General features: G+C 34.1%; 1 protein-coding gene across 2 annotated transcripts in view; it reads right to left on the bottom strand.

Annotated features, from left to right (window-relative positions):
• The window catches only part of LOC150106189 (RRP12-like protein), a 582,235-nt gene that overhangs the window by 451,689 nt on the left and 109,834 nt on the right, over window positions 1-20,712 (bottom strand). For both annotated transcript variants that reach the window (XM_090392222.1, XM_090392221.1), the window contains exon 7: window positions 13,314-13,452. In XM_090392222.1, the coding sequence (XP_090248348.1) occupies window positions 13,314-13,452 (139 nt within the window). The remainder of the gene's footprint in view (window positions 1-13,313; window positions 13,453-20,712) is intronic.

Below are 20,712 nucleotides of genomic sequence, written 5' to 3'. Positions count from 1 at the left end.
GAAGATGGTAAATTAAATATAGAAATAGACAACAGAATCAGCAAAGCTGGTATGGTGGGAAGTCAATTGAATAAATTCATATGGAATAAGAGAGAAATTAGTCGGAACACTAAATTAGCTGTATACAAGACAGTGTTCAAACCAGTTTTAACTTATGGATCTGAGAGCTGGGTCAGAAGTAAAACACTTGACCAAAGACTAGAGACTGCAGATATGAGAGTCCTGAGAAAGATTATAGGCGTGAACAGATGGCATCAATGGCAGTATCATATTAAAAACGAGGATATTAGGAAAGAACTTGACATTGTCAGCATCCAGGAATGCGTTAGCAGAGCTAATCTCAGGTGGTATGGTCACTTAAACAGAATGGGCGAGGAAAGATTAGCAAAACAAGTGTTCTCTGCCAGGTTGGCAGGAAAAAGACCGAGAGGAAGACCAAGATATAGGTGGATTGATACGGTACAAAGTGCTTTAGACGATAGAAATATAAGATCTGATAATATTGGAGTGTTGACAAGTAACAGACTGATTTGGAGGAAAATTGTAGATAGGAAATTAATAATGATGTAATTTTTTTCATGTAGTACTATCATATCCTGTACACCCCTTGAGGGTACATGGCAGGAATTTGATGATGATGATGAAGATTATTTCATCATCATCATCAAATTCCTGCCATGTACCCTCAAGGGGTGTACAGGATATGACAGTACTACATGAAAAAATTACATCATTACTAACTTCCTATCTACAATTTTCCTCTAAATCAGTCTGTTACTTGTCAAGACTCCAACATTATCAGATCTTGTATTTCCATCGTCTAAGGCACTTTGTACCGTATCAATCCACCTATATCTTGGTCTTCCTCTGGGTCGTTCTCCTGCCAACCTGGCAGAGAACACTTGTTTTGCTAATCTTTCCTCTCCCATTCTATTTAAGTGACCATACCATCTGAGATTAGCTCTGCTAACGCATTCCTGGATGCTGACAATGTCAAGTTCTTTCCTAATATCCTCATTTTTAATATGATATTGCCATTGATGTCATCTGTTCACGCCTCTAATCTTTCTCAGGACTCTCATATCTGCGGTCTCTAGTCTTTGGTCAAGTGTTTTACTTCTGACCCAGCTCTCAGATCCATAAGTTAAAATGAAGATTATTTTAAATAGATAAATATAAGTAATTGTAAATTCATTTATTTTCAGTTATTAAATTTTTTAATCTGGTATGTAGACTCACATACTAGCAGTAAGTGATCTTTTAGCCTTATTTAAACGTTTTTTTACATTTCCTGCTATTTACACTTTTTTCCATCAGTCCCCTGAAAAGTGTAAAAAAGGGGTTTTACTGTATATTGAAAAGCAGAGGTGAGAGAGTACATCCTTGTCATACTCCTCTTGATATATCTTTCCATTCTGAGATGTGTTCTAATTTAACTGCTATTTTATTTCCTGTATATATTTCTTGAATAGATTGTACAAGTTGGTTTGGTATGTTTAAATCGGTTAATATTTTAAACAATTTTTGTCTACTAATTTTGTCAAAGTCTTTTTCATAATCAATAAAGGCCACGTGTGTTTCTTTTTGAAATTCTCTTCTCTTTTCTATTAATAATTTTAAAGTAAAAATTGGATCTATGCAGGATCGGCCTTTTCGGAAACCATTTTGTTCTTCTAGTAATTTGTCTTCTACAATGCTGCTTAGTTTCTCTTTTAATATTCCTGCATATATTTTATATCCTGTATTCAGCAGGCTAATTCCTCTATAATTATTGCAATTGTCTTTATTTCCTTTTTTATAGATTGGGATAACCAGTGCTTTCTCCCAAGAGTTAGGGGTTTTTCCGGACATCCAAACAATGTTAAAAAATTTCATTAGTATTTCATTAAATTTTTCACCTGCATTTTTGTATAGTTCTATATTTATATTGTCTTCTACTGGTGTTTTCCTATTTTTCATCTTCTTTATTATATTTTTCAGTTCTAACATTGTGATATTTTCTATTAGGTCATTCTTTGTCTTATTAAATTTTATTTCATTGTTCTCATCTGTCCAGAGATTTTGGAAATAAGTCACCCATTTTTCTAAATCTATTGTTTGTATTTTTATCTTTTCTTTTATTTCTTTATTCATGTATTTTATTACTTTATAGGTTATTTATATTCTTCTTTGGGTTGTGGCTTAAATAAATCCTTTTTTAGTTCTGTTATGAAATTGTTCCATCTTTCTCCATGTTTTTTCCTTACTTCTCGTTTTGCAATTGCACTATTTCTTTTATACTCTATTTCTGCTTCTATTGTTTTGGAATTTAGCCATTTCTGGTAACTGTCCTTTTTGGTTTTTATTATATTTTCTATTTCTTTGTTCCAGTCTTGTAGTCCTCTTTTTCTAATCCATTTGTGCTTTATTCCTAAGGTTCCTGTTGCTGCTTTTCTGAGAATTTGTTTCAAATTTTCCCATATATACAATAAAAGTTAGGAAAGATTAGCTGATTTGTAAAGTACTATCTCCCATAAAGGGGATATAAGTAACCCATCAGATCTGTTTAAGTTAGGAGAGTGGAGTAAAGTTTCACATGTTTCTTTATAAAGCTGTTCTATGAGGAACCTACTTGAACCTGAACAGTCTACAAGTCCAGACTGTTCAGGTTCAAGGTATGTAAAATATATTTTTATCAAAATTACTCACTTCTTCAACTAGAAGAACTGATACTTATAAAAAATACATTGGATTTGATGGGACTGACTACGGGTAATTCTTTATCCCCTGTACTCGCAAATATTTACTTAGAGGATTTTGAAACCAAGGCTATCTCTTCCTTTATTTTAACACCTAAAGTTTGGAAACGCTATGTAGATGAAATCTTCATTATTTGGAGCCATGGACATGATTCCCTTATGGTTTTCCTCAAACATCTCAATAGCCGACATCAAAGTATTAAGTTTACTGTCGAGATTGAAATGGATTATTCCCTGCCTTTTCTTGATGTCAAACTGACCTGCTCTTCTGGTAAACTCAAAATATCAATATATAGAAAGCCCACACATACCAACAGATATCTGCATAGTCAGTCCCATCACTTCCCTCCTCATAAGCTTGGAATAATTTCCACCTTGGGACATAGAGCCCGTTCTCTTCTGGATGACCCAAATGAACTTCTTACAGAAAGAAACCATCTCAAAACTTCTTTCAAAGTTAATGGATATTCCAAGAGAATCATTGAAAGATTCTTTCTTAATCCTCCTAGACACCACTCAGAAGAAACAAATAGATTCAAAGGCAATATATCTATTCCTTACATAAGTACAGTTTAACATAAATTAGCAAAAGTTCTAAGATAATACAATATCAGAACCTTGTTCACTCCACTTCCAAGGATCCGTTTCTTAATAAGCCACTCAAAACCTTGTCATCATCATCATCTCAAATACCCTGGTGTATATAAAATATTGTGTGATTGTGATATTCCTTATTTTGGGCAGACAGACAAATCTGTCGAATTGCGTACGGAAGAACACATGAGGGACATTACTCACAAGAGACAGCAAGCCAGTGCATTATCAAGTCATATCCTTTTCTCGGCTAATCCTAATGATGAAAGCCAAAGTCACAAAGTCTGCTGGGAAAAATCTACTAACATCTTCCATTGCAATGATGAACTAGGGAGAAAAATCGTGGAATCTAGGGAAATCATCTTCAATCCTGTTCATCTAAATAATAACTTGAGCTACAACCTCCTAAATAGTCATTCAGCTGTAATCATGTACTGGCGTTCATGAGATGCTACCAGCACGTACTTTCCCAACAATACAACAAACGAAAGAACAGCTTTAAATACAACCACAACGATTTAATGTCAATTATGTACAGAGACTCTCTATGATGTTCATAGTTTATTTAAGCTTCAGTGTTTTTTTTTCTTTCTTTTATAATGTCACCTGATGAAGGCTGTTACAAGCCGAAACTAGTCATGTTTTTATATTAAATCCTTTTTACTTAAATCTCGGTTCTAGTCATTCAATTCTTTTTAAAAAATATGTATGTTAACCGAATTAATGATCATTCTTTCATATATATATATATATATATATACACACACACACACATACATACACATACGAGGTGGTATCAAAAAGTTTCGAGACTAGGTTTGTAACACGCCAACAGATGGCAGCACAAGGCTGCACATACAGTCACAGGGGTCACCTACCTTCATAAGTCAGTGTGCCAAAAGACATCGTCCTGTGTACATCAGGAGCTCTGCAACAGATGCTATTCTGATCACCTGTGCTACCATATTTGCGATTTCATCACGGACAGCAAGTTAGAACAAAGAGCAAACGTGAAATTCATGTTTGAAAAAACATAAAATTCGAGGATCATTACCGGTGACGAAACTTGGGTGTACAGGTACGACCCCAAGACAAAGCAACAGTCTTCACAGTGGAAGAGCCCATCATCTCCACGAGCGACATTCCCGGCATTGTGCATCAGGAATTCGTCCTTAGAGGCCAGACCGCCAATACCGAGTTCTACTGCCAGGTTTTAAGGTGTTTGAGGGAGGACATTCGGCGGAAGCGACCAGATCTGTGGCGCACGAAAAACTGGATGCTCCACGACAATGCACCCTGTCACAGAGCTCTCCTCACGTGAGTTTCTCGCTAGAAACAACATGATCTCACTTCTGCACCCACCCTACTCGCCAGATTTGGCTCCTGCAGACTTTGCCCTCTTCCTGAAGATGAAGATCCAGCTCAAAGGTCACCGTTTTGACACCATGGCAGAGATCCAGCGCAAATTGCAGAAGGTGCTTGACATGCTTCAAAAAGAAGGCTTCCAGAACACATTCCAGAAGTGGCAAGAACACTGGGAGCACTGTATTGATATGCAAAGGGACTATTTTGAAGGTGATAGTGTGTAAACATAGATAAATAAAGTAATTTCTCGTAAACAGAGCTAGTCTCAAAACTTTTCGATACCACCTCGTATATTTCTAGTCTTAATGTTTTGTTTCTTATTCCATTTACTATAGGGAATTTATTGTCTTAGAAATAAATTTCATTCAAATTTATTTTAGTGCAGATAATTAAAATTATTGGCTTGTTCAATTATTTTGTTGTCTATAAATATTTTAATTCAGGCAAGCATTTTTCCTATGAATGCCATGGTTTTAGTTTTTTTCCTTGAGAAACTGATATTGTGTTATTATTAAATTCAATTTATACACAACTTTTTAGATTGTACTCAGTTACTCCAGCTATCACTTGATAATCTGCAAAGAGTATCCCTGTCATTTCCTTAACTGGTGTACAGGTTCCCATGACATTAGTAAACGATTAAGTTCCTTTTTTTTACTGAGAAGAAATCTAACCCCTGCTTCATGTTTTCTATTATTCACAGACCAGATGATTCCTCCACTTTTCATCCTCCTTAACTGTTAACTGTCCAGAATATCTTTGCTAATACAAGAATGTTACACTGCTCCATCTCCTTTGCAAAGCAATTCTAGCTATGTAGTAGCTGATAAGGTATGAAATTCCCTCTTCCTACTGATAGCGTACCTCTTGCTAATTTTACTTTTACTGCACCTCTTTCAGTAGCTGACATACTGACCCAATTCTGATCAACAGTTGGGCACATGGATCTTGTTTATTCTCCAAGCTGGTATATTATACTTTTCCTTTGTACTTTCATATCACACCAGATTTCATGTTGTGTTTTTAGTCAGTATGTCACTCATCTGATTACCTTAATGATTCATTCGACTATCCCCTAACATGGGAAAATAGACAATGTTTGCAGCTGTCCACTATGGAATAGATGCTGCTGTTGCCTGCTGGTCTACAGGAGGGTTTTCATTTACAGTTTCATTTCATACCACTCATATATGAGAGGCATTTTCCTATCTACCACACACAGATGTGCCCTTTAGGGATCTCAGGCTTCCCTACTAGCTGTTAAGGCTACATATCAGGAATATGATATTCAAGTAATAATTTCCCTCAAGTTGGTTACCAGCCAAAATAAGGTGTTTAATGGTGGGAATGCCAGCAGTTATCTATAACTCAAAAAATTTATTGAATGGCTGAGACAGAAATTTTTAAAAAGGAGTAAAGTGATGCAATCAGGAGTTGAGGTGGTGTCCATACACTTAAAGGAAAGACTAAGTTACTGTGGGCTACCCTCAGCTCTGTGTTAAATGAATTTTGCAGCTTATTGCGAATGTTTACTGCCAGCTTGAAATGGCCAACACTGATCCAACTTCAGAGCAAGTCTTACCGAACTAAAACAATTTACTCTATTGCTGCTTAGTGGTAAATGGGGAGGGAGGGAGGGGGAATGCTGTGGCAGTATGAGGTGGAATTTAAAAAATAAAAATCTGAAAATTGTGCAGATCCACTTCCCAAATATACATCATAGTTACAGCATCAACAATAATTCATTTGTATCACCCATCTACAAAAATATATCTAATTTCTTCACAAAACTCAACTTTCATTAATCTCTATGTGCATTTCACTTTTCCTTAATATAGAATCTCCTGTGTTTGATCTTCATTGCTTAAAAATCTCTTGTACCATGAAATGAGCAACATTCCTTTCTCTCTCCATGCCATTCTAAACTTTAACTTATTTGAAATTTCTATTTCTGCCAATCCAAGTTTTATAATAACAAAGTCGTCTTCCTTGCAAATGAAATGTTCAACTGCTCCAAACCCTTCTGTTTTAACCACAAACATTCAAATATCTACCAAATTACCAGACAATCCTAACTTCTCTCAATCTGTTGTTCATCTGTGTTCCTCCTATTCAGAAGGAACATTCACATCCACGGTATATTTATACTGCAGATTTTCTTTGTTCACAATGCATCTCAGATCAGAGCCTAGTGTTGATTTATTCTCCCAGAGAGCATCACTCACACATCTTATCCATCTTCATGTTGTCTATTCTGTGTTTCATTTCCTTAGTTGCATTACTGTTCTCAGCTTTGTTCATCTAAGCATCTACAGAAAACATCATTAAAGCAATTCTCATAAGTATGGAAACATTCAATCCCTATTTCACTTTAACAATTCTCATAAGTATGGAAACATTCAATGCCTGCCTATTTCATTTTAAATTCTCATAGCTTATTTTTTTTTACCAAGAAATGTATCAGATTGTTCAAAAAAAAAAAAAAAAAAAACACTGCATACTATTAAATGGCAGCCATGCTTCAATCCCTGGAAGAAAACTACTGCCCAACCCTGCTTCAACCTATTTTCACCCAAATATGGTGATAGGGTTTTATTAATTGCATTTCTATGATTAATCACAGGGGCTTTGTTCTTTTATGTAGCCTTCCTTCTGTAAATCAGCTTTCTTCAGCTGATTGCAAATTCAGTGAGTGTTTTGTGGCAATATACTCCTCATTCTAGTTATACACTCTGAATGCTGATCTCCATAACATTTTTCAGAGAATTCTGATAACTTCATGTAACTTGAATGCTTATTATACAAATCAATGCTGTTATAAGCATACCAGATTCATTCAGAGACACACAATGTTTCTTAATTCATTACGTTATGAATCAGCAATAGTTCTGCTATTATTTTTTTTTTTAGTAGTAAAGATATAGAAATAAATTTTGTATGCTTAATCAATATTTAAAAAAATTAAGGTGGATTAACAATAAGAATTTATCTTACGTGGATGGTATTCAACATAACCAAAAATAGAATAAGTTACTTAGTAGATGTTTCAAACCAAAGCATCTTCAGAGAAGAAAAAAAATGTATCACAATACAGGCAATTAAAATCAGAGTTAGAAAGTATTCAAACTGTAATGGACCAAAGAGCTAAAGTCCTAACTTGGTGTCTTTAAGTTGGATAACAAGAAATTTACACCTGTTGAATGGAGTTGGGCTTAAAATGACTGGCTGTCTCCCAAAAACAAAGTGAATTAATACAGCTATACCCTTGAGGTCAGGGGAGTGTTTCATTGTTGCTGCTGCTGACTACAAAAATAAACAATAGTAATAATTATTCATTTAAATAAATCAAATTTCACAACTGATTTTAAAAAAAATCAAACTTGCTAATTAAAATAGAATCCTAGCTATAAATATGGAGAAAAAAGAGAGAAGAGAAATTTTATTTTTATATTACTGATATGGGAAAGTGTGACAATTAGTGCTAAAAAGAAACATTTTCTTTCAGTCATATTTTTAATATCTAGCAATAACTCTTCTCAGTCTTTCTTTGCATAAGCATATCACAAGTATTGCCTCCTCAGCATCCAAAAATTAGGTTCTCTCTCTCTTTCATTCTAGGTATTACTTTATTTCTGAACAAGGTTAACACTATACAACTCACAAATCTGTCCAAATGAATACTATTCTTATATTTGGGCAGTGCACCTAAATGCTCCTTCAAAAAAAAAAAAAAAAACTGCATTCAGTACAGAGGAGAGCAAAAGATTGTTCGGTGAGCCATCTCTCACCATTTCACATGGCTGTTCCATTTCTGCTGAATGCATCATTCACAGATATTTTCAGGATCACTGCTCATGCAGAAATAGCACTAGTAATTCCCCACTCTTCTAAATTTGTTAAGACATGTACAGTAGCTAGTAACCATGTTTTCACAGTTCAAATGTGAAATGATATGACAAACCTAATAATGCTCAACATATTCCAAGCTTCAAAATCTACCAATGACAAACCATGTTCTTTCACAATTGGAATGTTTACAAACATTCCAGTTGTGGAAGTCATCAACATCTTAGACAACTTGTTCCCAAGAAACATCACTATGTTGTTCAATCATTATTTAACTTCAAACTATTTCGTTTGGCAAAAAACAGTCGACAAACAACTTACCGGATTAGCCATGGGTAGCCCTCTCTCTCCTTCTTGTGCTGACTTATTTATGGAAGACCTAGAGGATAAAATCTTATCTCAAATTACCTCTAAACCGAAAACTTGGTACAGATATGTAGATGACATCTTTATCATCTGGAATCATATGAAAGAAGAACTAATGGATTACCACAACCAAATCAATAGTTTCCACCATACCATCAAATTCACATTAGAAATCGAAAAAGATGAAAAACTTCCATTCCTAGACATCATAATAAAGAAACAAACCAATAACAGTATCAACCTGTCTGTGTATAGAAAACTTACGAATACTGGACGTTACCTCCATTTCAACTCGTCACATCATATATCCAAGAAACTTAGCATTATCCATATGCTTAAGAAAAGACAGATGTTGTCTTTATGGTATATCCGAACAAGATTCTCTGTTCGGATATACCACAAAGACAATGTGATGACATCCAATACATCAGTACTATAACTATTCCGTTTGTGAGCAGCATTTCCAAAAAATTGGCTATCCTTCTAAAACCACACAATATTAGAGTAGCATTCAAGCCGGTCAAATACTATTCGGAAATTTTTAAGATCACCGAAAGACCCTCAATCCATTCTACAAGTACTCTGGAGTATATAATATACCTTGTTCCTGTGGTGTTAGTTATGATGGTCAGACCTCTAGAAGCTTCGAAACGAGACAGAAGGAGCACATAGGCTATGTTAGAAACAACAGACAAGATATTTCAGGCCTTTCTTCCCACTTTGCCTCTACCAACCATCTTATTGAGTGGGATAAGAGTCATATGCCCTATATAGAAGAGAACTACCATTCCAGAACCTTCAAGGAGGCTGCTATGGTCGCCCGTTCAACAGGAAACCTGAATAAGAATCAAGGACTAATCCTACCGGAAATTTGGAAAACTTTAATTAGATCACTAAACATCAAAGAAATGAACTTTCACGCCAATTACATTATGTCTCGTAACAAATAAATCATGTTCCTGAGACGCGCATTGTCTCGCACAATACTAATTTTGTATGAATCAGAACTGTCAGCTAAAACCTAGTCTGTTACCTTCATATCGCTTACCAATTGTATCCCTGAAGATGCCGATAGCAAAAATCGGTGAAACTAGTAGGATGATAAATAAAACTCACTTGACTAACATTCCTAAAATATGTTATAGTTTCTTATACAAGTAGTCAAGAAAGAAAATCACACTACAAACCATGTTCTTCTTGCCATTCTGTAGCCAAAACACAGTCTTATTTCTCACATGATCTCAATTCATTCCTGCTTACTTTTAAATATCCAGATCTACAGACAAAACTAGATCTCTCTTTTTGGGCGATTTAAACCTCTAGCATTTTCTGGGCACAAACACATTACATCCACAGTGGCTTTTCAATCTCCAAGAAATTTCGTACCCTCTAACCCTCTACCATTCAAGACACTACTTCTCACTTATGCAGATTTCCTTTCCTTAAGAATGCTGAAATTCCAATGACAGTATTCTAACAGATGAATCCCAACATAAAGAAGGGTCCCTTCCTAACAAAAAGGGGCAATCTGCTTTGCAAATGAATCCTTCTCTGTCAAACTTCCTCCAACACTTTCTAAGATGTACTGTTATTATGGCTTTTCTATAGATATTTTCAGGGAGAGATATTCCACTGAACTAACCACTACCAATCCTCTACTCACTTCTAAACATTTAGAAACACAGACAGCTATTGATATAGATCAACAACTGTCTCTGATTTTTCATCTTCCTATTTCATTGACTTTTCATCTTCTCTTTCATTCCATTCATGTTTTCTGAAAAAGCTTTCCCATAGCATTTTCCACAAGAATCCTACCTCTCACTGTTGAATAAGAGAAAGAGTCCTTTCTCACTATTGTTCACATGCTGCACTGTTGTGATACAGGATCTGTGACTCGTGTAAAGTTAATATAAAAATTGCCAACATATCTTAAAGCCATATTTTGTATGGCTCTTCCATAAATCCCATGTGTTTATTTTCTTCAAAACTCATATCTCTGGTCTCCACTCTTAGACCAGTTTTGTTTCTAAACCAACTCTCAGATCCACAGACCAAATTGGATTAAATGCTGTCTTGTATACAGCTAACATGACATTCTGACCAATCTCTTTTGTTTTGTATAAATTTATTCAACTGGTTTCTGACCATACCAACCTTATCTAAGTTTACTTTCTATTTTTATATGTAATGCACTATGTTAAATAAAAAGTGTAGCTAAATAGCTTAAGTTCTATAAGCCCACTACAAGAAAGCAATTGATGTTATCTACTTTCAAATATATTTTCATAATAAAAATAACATAAACTTGTCTATTTATTGCTTAATTTCATACCAAACCAGTCACAGCAAGTATTTAATTCCATCTTAATTCCAGTTAAAAACTCTTGAAGACTTACTAGCAGATTTATTTCAGAGAATTTTATCTGTATAGGCATAAAGAACTAAGTCTAATATCCCCTATTTGAATGTCAAGTTTAATATCACTTTCCTTAATAATGTGATCCATATAAATTATAAATAAGTCTAGAATCCTACCTTATATCTGATTAAACACCAAGTTTAATCAGATATAAGGTAGGGTTCTTCAATTCTAAGTGCTGATCTGCAACCTAAGTATGTGGGAGATAAATTTCATCATCTGGTATCAGGCCACTTAGTATTAGCCTGAAGTGACTTGAAAAAATTCCATGTTCAGGCTATAGAGCAGAGTTCTGAATTATACAAAAAAAATTGAAAAACAAAAATATAAAATTAATAAAAATATAAATAAATTCTTAGGCCTGTTGATGTCTGATGATACTCTTTCACAAAGAATGACTTCCTTTTCTAGTATTCTGAATGATGGTAAAATATGTGTAGAATACTAGAAAAATATTTTCTAGCATTCTAAATAAAAGTATCAGATGGAAAAACAGCTTACTGAATCCAAGGTGATGTTATATTGATAGTAGTTCAGTTTTGGGTTTACTCCTGTAATTTTGAAAGAATAAAAGTGCTGCTAGAATCCAGAAATTGGAATTTTCATGCATCTAGTGCATAATGTTTTATTGGAGTTTTCTACTTCATCCCATAGTCCATTAAGGACTGTAGAGTAGATATTACGAAATGTTCCTTACAGACATCTTCCACTCAGTCCTTTTGATGGACACTTTACTTTCAGTTATATAAGTGAAGCACCAGTCCAACTTTTTATATTGTCTATCCAGTTTATTCGTATGGATCAGAAACTTGGATGTTAAACAAAAAGATAGTTAACAGTGCCCAGGTCTTCCTAAACAAGCATTTAGGAATCATACTGGGAATATATTGGCCAAAACCAAAACAAATATCAAACAAAGAACTATGGCAGAGAACAAACCAGAAATCCATGTTGCAACAGATATGTGAAAGGAAATGGAGATGGTTGGGGCATGTGTTGAGGAAAGAAGATAAAATAATAGTAAAACAGGCTCTAGATTGGAATCCACAGGGTAAAAGAAGACGAGGAAGGCCAAGAGAAACATGGAAAAGAACAATACTGAAAGAAATAACAAATATTAATAAAAACTGGAACCAAATAAAAGCAGAAGCAAAAAACAGAGTCTGGTGGAAAACCTATGCTCCCAGGTGAAGTGAAGAGGATTACTTAATCCTCTTTTATTCAAGTTCCTGGAATAAGTCCTTCAAGAACTTACACTGATGGGCCATTTTAATCTGCTGATATGACCAAGCCACATAAGTTGTTTCCTTCAAATCTTATTTATGATGTTATCTCTTGGAGCAGCAAAAGAACTGATTCTTTGTCTTACTTCAAAATTTGTGATGTGATCAGTGAAATCTAGAATATATTATTGTATATGCCATTTACAAGACTTGTCAAAAGAGATCACTTGCAGAACTTTGTTCCACACTAACAATGATCAATCTCATATGGCCACTCTGTATACTACATTAATCTAGGTTACAAATGTGTTTTTGTCTCTTTTTAACTCCTGGACAAATGTCTAGAGGGGGGGGGGGGGCTGTGATCGATGTGCAAGACTAGCTAACTTATCTTCAACTGAAAAAGCTCATAAATATTCCAGAAGTAATGAGAAGCAATGATTTGAATGTAGTCCTTTAAATGAAAGGCACATGTACAGTGATTCAAAATGTATGTGTGTGTGTAAAAATTGTCAATTCTCCCGCCCTCAAAGCTTTGGAATAACAAAAAAACTAATTATTCAGATTATGAGGATGAATAATGGAGAAAATGAGACAGAATTTCAAAATTCATATCACAATGTACTGAACCACAAATTCAGATAAATTGTGCTTATTATAAAGCTATCAGTATTCTTATTGCCAACTTTCAGTGGCAGGAAAGGTGGTATAATCTTTAAATTATTTTCAATTTATAAGTTTGATTTAAATAAGCCTTACCTCCATATTCTTCCATCTTTGAAATACAAAATTTAGCAGTCACTGGTGCTGCTGGATGATAGATGGTAGAATGAACTGTTGTCATCACTGTACTTCCCTTCAGAATTGCACAGACAGCATGCTGCGCAGCTTTTCTTACCTAAAGAAAATATTTTTTTAATCAAAAAATGAAGTTATTTTAGAAGAAACCAAATAAATAGTTGGTTCATTCCTTCTGGTTTGTGACCAACCTGCAAGGCTGATAAATCGCAATTAAATCAAAATTACAGGCAACCACCATATATACATGTATATATCTACTCTATACTATAAAATGATAAGCTGAAATTGGAAACGGATGTGATGTCGGCTTGAAACGGATGTAGGCTGTAACGTTTTTATGAAGTTATTTGAAACTCAGGGGCTACCTCTACTCACTTCTAAACATTTAGAAACACAGACAACTATTGATATAGATCAACAACTGTCTCTGATTTTTCATCTTCCTATTTCATTGATATAGATCAACAACTGTCTCTGATTTTTCATCTTCCTATTTCATTGACTTTTCATCTTCTCTTTCATTCCATTCATGTTCTCTGAAAAAGCTTTCCCATAGCATTTTCCACAAGAATCCTACCTCTCACTGTTGAATAAGAGAAAGAGTCCTTTCTCTTATTCAACATAGAGTAGATATATACATGTATATATCTACTCTATACTATAAAATGATAAGCTGAAATTGGAAACGGATGTGACGTCGGCTTGAAACAGATGTAGGCTGTAACGTTTTTATGAAGTTATTTGAAACTCAGGGGCTACCCTGAGTGTCGAGTCTTCAAAATTCGAGTCATAGGAATTCAAGGAGAACCAGCCTACCAGTCCGAATGGGGGGGGGGGGGTCAGGGGCCCCTAGTATACATATATACTATACCATATATATCACCATATATACTATACATGTTACTTAAAGTGATCTTCTTGAAGTAATTTTGTTGTACCATATTGTGAAATTCTTGCACAATATGATTATATCACAGTTAGAGAATTGTCCATAAACTTTACATAATACAGTATTTTTGAGATTTTGAACAAGGAAAGTCCTGCAATTATGTTGGATGCAATTTTTCAAGAGAATGTCAACATTTTTATTCTTTTTTGTGAATCCCCAATGGCCAGATGTTATGCAAAAAAGGGAAATTTCCATATTTCATTTTGTTGGGAAATGCCCATGTCAGGTTCTGCACTACTGAACTTGTACTTATTTGAAACCATTAAAAATTGCTACTTTGAAGTATGCGGTTTGTGCCTTTTAAGGTTTTTCTAATGTTATTTTGGTTTTTGTTTTATCATTTATAAATTTTTCTGGGTATGTATTACTAAACTTTGTTTTTAAAAACCATATTGGAATAATTTGTTTGGTTTAAATTTCAGTCCATAAAGAACAGAAAATTAGAACTGCTCTTCAAATATGACAACTCATCCCTAAGTGTCAATGATGTAAATTAAATAATGTAAATAAAAAAGCATTATCACTATATTCGAAAGCAAATAAAGTTTGGGTAACTGTCAATTTATTTAAAGAATGATGTCTAAATTATAAGTTATTACTATTGAATTTGATGGTTATAAAATAAAATGATATATTTTTGTTAGTTGTGAGAATATAACTCTACTTTATGTACTGTTCTTAGTTTCGTAAAACATACAAGACACTACAAGAGATTTTACAGAAACTTAACTACTGTGTTATACAAGGGTTACCTGTATTATCAGAGACCTCCAAGGAGACAAGAGTTCATTGAAAAAGGCTGTGTATCACCCACACCAGCTGGCATGTCTTCTCTTAAACTTGTTCATATCAGTCATAATAGCACTTGAGCACAATTATAACTGTGACATGCACACGGCACTGAACTATATAACAGTGGAAGACAATTCAAATTGTAAGTAAAACAGAACACTTATGTCTTTACATGGTGCCCTCTATAGGCTGGATAACCATAAAGTTAATTTGGAAAAGTTAGGCTATCAGGTTCAAAATGTATATTTTTCCTTTCCATAAGAAATAATCTGAATATATGTTGAACAATTCAATTATGTTGGGGGGGGAGGCCTTAATGAGAGTCAAGGGTCTATGTCAAAGGTATATTAGTGAATAATGAAGTAATTTCAAAACTGGCCACATGATGTCACCCTCTGTCAAGGTTAGCTTATTTTATTATTTATTAGTGGAGAGAATTTTTAATAGACAAGGTACAGTTGCCTGTAATGGGATGGGAGTGATTTGGATAAATGTTTGTAGGCAGGGTTGTTTATGCTGTCTATGAGATAAAGGGGTGGGTGGATATTAGGTTTCTGAGTTTTAAGGACTCCACATATCTAGAGTGATTCGGCACAGTAAGGTTTATGCTTTTTGATAATCTCTTTGGGTCAAGATACAACTTTTTAAATAATTTATACACTTTTCTTTTGGGATTTTGTAGGATCCTTATATGTCATCTGATATAATCTAATAAGTAGCATACTCTTTAAGGAGATAAGTCATTTTTCTGTTGAAACCTGCTTGGTCCATAATAATAGTTGCATTTCCCTTGCCTGCCTTTGATACAATAATTTGTTTGTTCCTAAATATATTTTTTAAATGCTGACATTTCTTTAGGTGGAATGTCAGTCTTGAGAGGATTGGGATTTTGTTAGAATACTAGCAATATCCAAATGAATGTAATTAGCCACTATGGGAGGAAGATAATAGACAGCACATTACAAACTAATCATTATTTCCAAAACTGGTACTTTTTTGGTTGAGGCAAAATTATACCTGCAACTAAGCCTGTTGACTGCATCTTCTGGGAGTGACTATGATGGAAAATTAACCACCATGCATTCTTGTCATAGTTACAATCAAGAACTGTTTCACTGTTGAAGGGCTGCAATTTTTTTTTTTTTCAGTCAACAGATTTTAAACTTTTCAAATTCTTTAATAGTATAATTTTCAGAGATGCTGTATAGAATAGATCACAATTTTGGATTAAGGATTTCTGAAAGCTCATCCTTCCTCTAGCACATCCTGGAGGGCATGAAGTTCCCTGTGTCTGTGGTTTAGCCTGCTTTGGATAGACTAATATATTAGTTAATATTTACTTTGAAGAACACAAAAATTACATCTGCGATCATCTGTATGGCAAGTGGGATTGGCAGACCATGTTCTGGATACTCCTTAATATAGGACTAGATGGAAACTGATATTACATAGATCATTATAGGTCTGAGGAGTTGTTTTTGAAAACAGCACCAACTATGAAGCACTCCCAAACCACAAGAAGTATGATTGTATTAATTTTCCAAAAGATCTGGGAAATTGTTATTTTGAACCCAATTTCTTGAAATTAACTTTATGGTTATTCAGCCTATAGTGGGCACCATGTAGGGACATAAGTGTGCTGTTTTACTTATAATTTGAATTGCTTTCCACAGTTATATAGATCAGTGCTGTGTGCTTATCACAGTTATAATTGTGCATTTGAAAATGCTGGAGAGAAAACCAGCAAACTATTAGTAAGTTTAATAAATAAATTTTTCCCTCCCTCTTCTGGTGTTATTTATACCATGAGTACAATTATGAATAATCAATGACACGTATGCCTTTCCATACTTATTCGCACTAGATGCACTTACCACTTCAACAAATAAACTGTTCCACTCACACCTTTGTGAAAGAAAAATCTAGTTCAAGACTCTTTGACATCACTAAGTGATGCTGAATTAAGATTATAACATTGTTGTGCCTCAGACATCTAGCACTATTTACATATCAGAGGCAAAAATGTTTTAACTGTTAATATATATGCTAACATGATTACATTTCAGTTGCTTGACAATGACAGGTTTATACTTGATTTCTAATATTAAGCATAAGAAGATGATGATGTGGAAAGAATACTGCGAGAATAAGAGTGAGAGGAGTTATTAAACATATAACTCAGAAAAACAATGAGTATTGTGTGGAAAGCTAAATCGGAGTATGAAAAGAAATTGGCTATGCAGGTTAAAGGCAATCTAAAAGATAAATTAAAGATGACAAGAAATTATATTCTTGGTTTAATCCTTTATCCAAGTGTAAACAAACAACATTTTTACCTGAAGTAACTTCACAAATGGGCTGTTTGTATATAGAGGCTAATGACTTCACATTAGTTGCCTTAGTATCCCACAATGCAAGGCCCATATCTTTACAGATATGTATAATATCTATGCATTATGGGAAGGCCCACTGCCCAGGCAGTTTCAACCTTTATTGGGGTCTTATCAGTGGGAGCCAGATCAACAATCCAAAAGAATTTCATTGTTATGCTGCAGGCAAAAGAAAGAAGAATAACTTTACTGAATGTAGGTGTCAGATGCTAATGAGATTGCTCAATTAATAAGTGCTCACTTTGCTAAGATATATCAACCTGGTGCACAGTGCTGCTGCTACTACCACCACCACTACAATGGATAATGAGATGATGGCACATGAAAATGAGGTTGAAGAGCTGTTGCATAACTGGGATAAGAATTTGGCAATAGTGAAAGATGGAATATCAGCACATATGCTAAAGGAATATTTAAACAAATTGGCTAGGCCTTTCACATTTTTGTATAACTTAAGTCTCAAGCTCAGGAATGATGCTATTGGAATAGAAGAAATGTATAATTTTTCTGTTGTACAAGGCTGGTGGAAAAAACGATCCTAACTAATTACTGACTTATCAGTATCTCTGGTGTGGTGAAGATTTTACAGAAGTTGATAAAAACCTGCATACATAAATGGGTAGACGAACAAACTATACTCTGCAAGGAGCAGCATGAGTTTACTAAAGGAAGATCATGTTTTAGCAATTTGCTCATATTTTATAGCAATGTTATAAAGGGAATGGATACACTATGATAATGTTGGATTTTGCTAAGGCATTTGATAGGAAAGGCTGTTGCATAACTGGAGAATATGGGATTGGAATATAAACTTTTCACTTGGATCAGTGGATAGTTGACAGACAGATATCATAAAGTGGTATATGGTGGATGTGAATCTACCAAATTTAAGGTGACTAGTAGTGTATCTCAGGGTTCGGTTCCTTTGGCCATAGTTAATCTATACAATTTAATGATTTTAGGAAGGGTCTAACAAGAGATATGCAATTGTTGAGAGACAGGGCAATCAGGAATGCTACTGATATCCAGCACTTTCAGAACGATTTGGATAGGCTGGAAATTGGGGCAAATGAAAATGGCTATCAGTTAAATGGTAGTCCTTGACTCCCTGGCAGTCTCAGATAGTAATAATAATAATAATATTAAAAAGAATACGGTGCTTAAATATTTCTGAGTAACAAAGTATGAACTACTTCATGATCCAAATCATTAAAACATTTTTTCATTAAATTTACCAAAACAAACTGAATTAGTGAATAACTAAACTAGTAGTTTTTTCAATAATTGGTCATGGTTAATCAAAATAGGTTTTAATTTATTTGAAACATGGAGAATGATCACAACTGTTACCTGCACAAAACAATTTATATGAGAATGGTGTTCGAGAAGAAGAGCTAAATATTTTCTGAAATTTGAGGAAAATTTCACAAAATTTATGTATTACATATTTGAAAAACCTTTATCATGGCATATGTTTTTCGTAGTCATTCATCATTAACCAGTGAAAGGAAAGCAGAAATTTTAGAAATTCCATGCAGTGTATCTTAGACAAATGATAACATTAAGGTTTAAAATATAGGCATGTTTTGGCATCAAAAAGGATTATATTTTCATTCTTTTAAAATACCTTTCTACATCTTTTTTCCCTTTAGGTTTTATTTTATTTTATTTTTATATTTGCTTTGGTATTCGTCTATTTTAAGGGTTCTCTTCAAGTATTTGAGGTATTTTATTAGTTAATGTATTCATTTGTAATTCATTTCTTATTTCATCATTCTGTACCCTATCCATTCTCATACTGCTCATAGAAATTTCATTCCTGGAACAGGTAAAATGGCAGTTACCACCTTTTCTGAAAATACACAATTAACTAATTCCAAAACCTATCCAGCTGAATATGGACATCCTAGAGCCATTTTCTTCTTGTTGAATCAAACAGAAAAAATTTGTATCTCATCTTTAAATTCTTTTCTTAATTGAACATTTAAATGTTCTTTTGAATCTTTTAATGAACTCATAACACATTTCTAATTTTTTGTATATCCAGCATGCACTAACTATGAAGTTTTATCAAGCAGTTTGTTTTGAAACTTGAAATACATTCCTATGTAGGTATCTTCAAAAGCTTGCCTTCACAACCTTCTTTAAAGTGACTTGAAAAAAAATTTCCTGTAATGTAGTGACATCTCTATGTATCCACATTCTGCATCAATTTGCAATAGGTTTTGCAAGCTTTCATATGTGAAAGCAATATAAAATCAATACAGTGGATTGCAGGTAACTGGGCTACATCAAGAAAGAATAGCATAATTTGGCTTAATTAACCAGCTGTGATAATTAAACAAAACTGCACATCAAGAGTTTAAAAAGTGTATGTACATATGACAAGACAAATTTTTTGTTTATTACATAGCAAAATTACTGACTTATAAATATAAACAATTGCTTTTAATTAAAGTAAAATATTTGCCATAAAAATAATTTTATTTATATACATATTAAACAAAAATTAAATTAAGGGGATAAAAATCCCTTATTATTTTACAGCCAGTATGCGAAACTCTAAGATCGAAAACTACGATCTAAGAGTTTCATGCCGACGAACTATCGGCGAATCCAAGTGTGACCACCTGGTAGTACCACACCAAGGCAATGCGAAGCAAAGGTGGAGCAAGCTCCCTCACTATCCTTGATATTTTCTCATAATTATTATTAATTTAATTAACTTCGCCAGAAAAAAATAGCCGTTAGGCTTTGCATCTTAGTTATAATATAATATAATATATGGGCACACCTTTCTGGCATTCGTATAGTGAAGGCATGCAAGTTCTTTTCACTTAAACTTTGATATCATCCAGGTTTAGCTACTCACTAATGAGACCTCAAAAAAGGTTGAAACCGGTCTGTGTAGTGACCTCTTCTCATAATGTAAAGCAGTATTACATCTTCTAGGAGCTGTGTGTTTTTACATTATGAGAAAATATCAAGGATAGTGAGGGAGCTTGCTCCACCTTTGCTTCGAGTTGCCTTAGTGTGGTACTACCAGGTGGTCACTTACGCTTGGATTCGCTGATAGTTTGTCGGCATGAAACTCTTAGATCGTAGTTTTCGATCTTAGAGTTTTGCATACTGGCTGTAAAATAATAAGAGATTTTTATCCCCTTAATTTCATTAACTTCGCCAAAAAAAAATAGCCGTTAGGCTTTGCATCTTAGTTATAACATAT

This window comes from Typopeltis vanoorti, chromosome 5, assembly GCF_054136105.1.
Source record: "Typopeltis vanoorti isolate ZY-2024b chromosome 5, IOZ_Tvanoo_1.0, whole genome shotgun sequence".
Taxonomy (NCBI): Eukaryota; Metazoa; Arthropoda; class Arachnida; order Uropygi; family Thelyphonidae; genus Typopeltis; species Typopeltis vanoorti.
The sequence above is the reverse complement of the archived record's forward strand: the minus strand, read 5'-3'. Positions and strand labels throughout refer to the sequence as shown.